Consider the following 3,562-nt stretch of genomic DNA (forward strand, 5'->3'; position numbering starts at 1 on the left):
AATGTAATCATCGTCATCGTTATGACTGAACCGTACCAAAAAACAAAAAAAAAAGCATAAACTAGATCAAACGTCATCATCATCACTTTGCATTGCTCTCCATATTTTTAACCATTGTGGACAGTGAGTATAGCTTATGAGTACTTTTGCAGAACACTTGCACACTCACACACATGTGTATACAATCCACATATGCATTTGTACGGCAACCACTGAGCAAGTCATCTTGTCATTGTACCAACAATTCAGTCAGTCAGACATTCAGTCAGTGAATGAATGACAAACGTCAATTGAACAGAATTTCCATTCGTTGTAAATTAAGGACACGGACATTTGATATTTCTCCATGCACCCCTCACCTGCTGCAAATATTTGTTTGAGGGCGTATGTGTGTGAGGGGATTGGCTTGAAACCCTTGCTCTGTCAAATGCTGTGCATATCCATTGACCGTTCAACGAAGTGGTAGAAAAATGCAATTAAATCCCTGGAAATAAAAAAGAACCTGTAACGGCCACCCATATTTTTCAAAGAATTTTAACAGAGAATGGATTTATGATGACGTTGGCAATGAAACGAATAAGCCCGACAGCAAACGTTGACAACAGCCATCATCGTCCTTATTATGGATGAGAACGAAGCGACGACGATGATGCCAGTGCCGATGATGATGTCGACTCACTAATCAAATTTCAAATCATTGCAAGCGTATAAAATTTAACTGAACTGAAATCGACCACTGCCATCCATGGTCATCAATCAGGTGGCAATAGAATGGAAGCCACACTCACACATTGAGGCCATTTACACAATGCCAAGTTGTAATCGGTTCGCACACAATCGTTGTTGTATATATTAGTCGGTACTATGCCAACAATTTGTACAACATACTCGTCGTCTAAGCCGTTTAAATAGCCATAGAAGATTGAATTTTTATTTGCCAATACCAATACTTGTTGTTAGTATTCGAATTCAATGTTACTATCAGTGTTACTGGTTGTTAACTGGAAACAGTCAGTCATTCATTCCGACATTCGAGTAGTTTGTGGAACTTTTTTGTGCGTCCCTTATTATGGCATAAAATCAACTTTTCACAACGAAATTTTGGTATTAAATAAAGCACAACTCAAATGCCAATGCTTCGAATTCTATGCAAACTTGTTATAAAACCATTGATAGAAAATAAAGGTATTAAAAAAAGGGAACGGTATGAACTGGCACAGCATATACCCTATAAGATGTTATAGTGCAGATATTTTGGAATGGCATTCAATTGAATGGCAAATGAGGAATAAGGCAAATTGGGACCAGAATTTTGCAAGATGAATCAGCCCTTTCGCAGAAGGACATTATACCCAACATGTATATGGAATATATAGATGGTAAAAAAAAGTGACATAACCGATTGGTCCAGTTTTTGCAGACCCTAATATTTTCGCTAGAATTTATCTAAATCAAAGTTGATCTATAAAGGTCCCACCAAAAGATACTTGGTGATACTAGGTGGACCACATTAATGTAGGGTATGAATATAGAAACTTTTCTACATATATACTTACATTTACGTAGACAAATTTTGTTGTAGGGCTTTGCATATACAATGACCTAAGCTTGAAGCGAACGTATTCGGTTTAAAGCAGACAACTCAAAACTGTTTTTTGGATGTTATCGTTAAATGAATGCCCTTTAGAATTCACCGTACACATATACATACTAGTTCTGAAGAGTTACATACATACGTACACACACGCATATATACAAATACATTTACTAAAGTATTCTTTTACTCAGTTTTTTGTATTTGTACAAACATTTTATATTTAAATTGAATTTCCACACATAGAAGAAGAAGAAGACGAAAAAGAACAAACTCGGTAGAAAAACCTACAACAAACTTTAGAAAAAGTTTTCCTTCCCATTGGGAATACAATTTGATTTTACATCATTCAATTCAGCAACAGAGTATCCTTCAAACAAGCAAACAAATGACACTAACACACTTACATGACCAACATCCCATGGGGAAGGGGGGAAAATAGAAAAAGAATTGCTGCAATTTCTAGGTTAAAAATTAAGGCAAAACATGTAGATCGCGGCAGAGATAACTACAATGTAATTTCGTTATTTCAGATTTTTTATTTTTAAATATTATCATTCCGATCATACGAATATGCAATGAATATATAACCCATTAGAGATGGAAGTACAAATTTGGCAACATACCTTTAGAAAAACATAACATCACCTACAAGGTTTTTATATAAAAAAAAACAAGGGAAGAATGTTTAAGCCGAAAATATACTATTCTTCAACTTAGCCTGTTGTAAGCATTCCGATATTGCAATAGCAAAATACAATGATATCACAATTTTCAAAAAAAAAAATCGAATCTATAGAAAATCAAATATGCCACTATCAATTTGAACCGGTGGAAAATCTGTTATATTCCCAAAATTCCACCACTGTCTCAAGATATTGCGTATCAAAAGCATGCGTGTCGTTACAAATTCAAAGAAGTGGAAAAACAATGCACCTGAAATAATTAAATCCCATTAAAGATGTTGCCAAAATGCCAATAAGGTGGAAAAACATACTTGACGTCATCAAAGTACACGAGGCGACCATGATTTCTGCAAAGGTTAAACGCTCGTTGGGACTCTGGTTAATAGCCTCCATGCAAAAGAGAACTTGCTGCAATATAACATGACCAAGAGGTAGCAATGAAAAGCTGAAAAGTAAATTCTTTGCAATCGGTACTGCACACTGGTTGCAAAAGTTCATCATCTTCTGTCGCCAGCTCAACTTTTCGACCGGTATAATGAACGAAGTATTGCATATCTCACAGTGAATATTTCTGCGATGCATAATCCATCTTTTGAGGCATTGCAAATGAATGTGACCCTAAATAAAACAACGCAATTACCCATGAATATGCAATAATCGATTCCTACTTACTACTGTACCACGACAGAGACAAGGACTCTCCATTATATCCAAATCACTACGATTCCATCGACAAATGCGACAGGAATTTCCATTTTCATCGCAAGACATAACCGTTTCAATAGACTTGTGTTCCGTAATCGAGTTGTCGTCTTCTCGGGATACTATTATTACTGGGCGCAAAGTCATATCTTCATTTGTTACTGCCACGCTATTGAATAGACGTATAGCACTGACTTCAGAAAGAGATTGATCGGCTGTTTGATTGTTGGCCATCTTATTGTAACATTGCACGCTATTTTCGTATTTGATACGTAATTTTCTGTGAATTTGGATTTTTTATTAATTTTGTGTAAATATTAATTGAAAGACAACATTATTGTGAATTTTTATTTAAAATTTTTTGGAACAAAAAAAGAAAAGAAATTATGTCAACCATCAAACTAAAAAAATCTGAAACAAAGTAGACTAGCTTTCATATTAGTTCGTTCCAGAACCTAAAATAATCTAGAAATTCGAAAACATTGAACCAAATTTTAAGAGCACACAAAACAAAACGGCGATCTGTTTGTAAACTTCTTACTCGAGAAATTTGAACGAGTACAAATGGTGAACAGGAATA

At 35.1% G+C, this 3,562-nt stretch overlaps 1 protein-coding gene across 1 annotated transcript; it reads right to left on the bottom strand.

Moving 5' to 3' along the window:
• Positions 1–2,387: 2,387 nt before the first annotated feature.
• On the bottom strand, positions 2,388–3,216 carry LOC133323028 (uncharacterized). Its single transcript, XM_061531986.1, has 3 exons — positions 2,953–3,216; positions 2,592–2,898; positions 2,388–2,530 (listed from the first exon to the last, which is right to left on the bottom strand). Exons 1-3 carry the CDS (start codon positions 3,214–3,216, stop codon positions 2,388–2,390), a joined length of 714 nt encoding a protein of 237 aa, XP_061387970.1.
• Between the last annotated feature and the right edge of the window lie 346 nt (positions 3,217–3,562).

This window comes from Musca vetustissima, unplaced genomic scaffold (genome assembly GCF_032173495.1).
Source record: "Musca vetustissima isolate MV318-11 ecotype Yass unplaced genomic scaffold, APGP_CSIRO_Mvet_v1 utg3678, whole genome shotgun sequence".
Taxonomy (NCBI): domain Eukaryota; kingdom Metazoa; phylum Arthropoda; class Insecta; order Diptera; family Muscidae; genus Musca; species Musca vetustissima.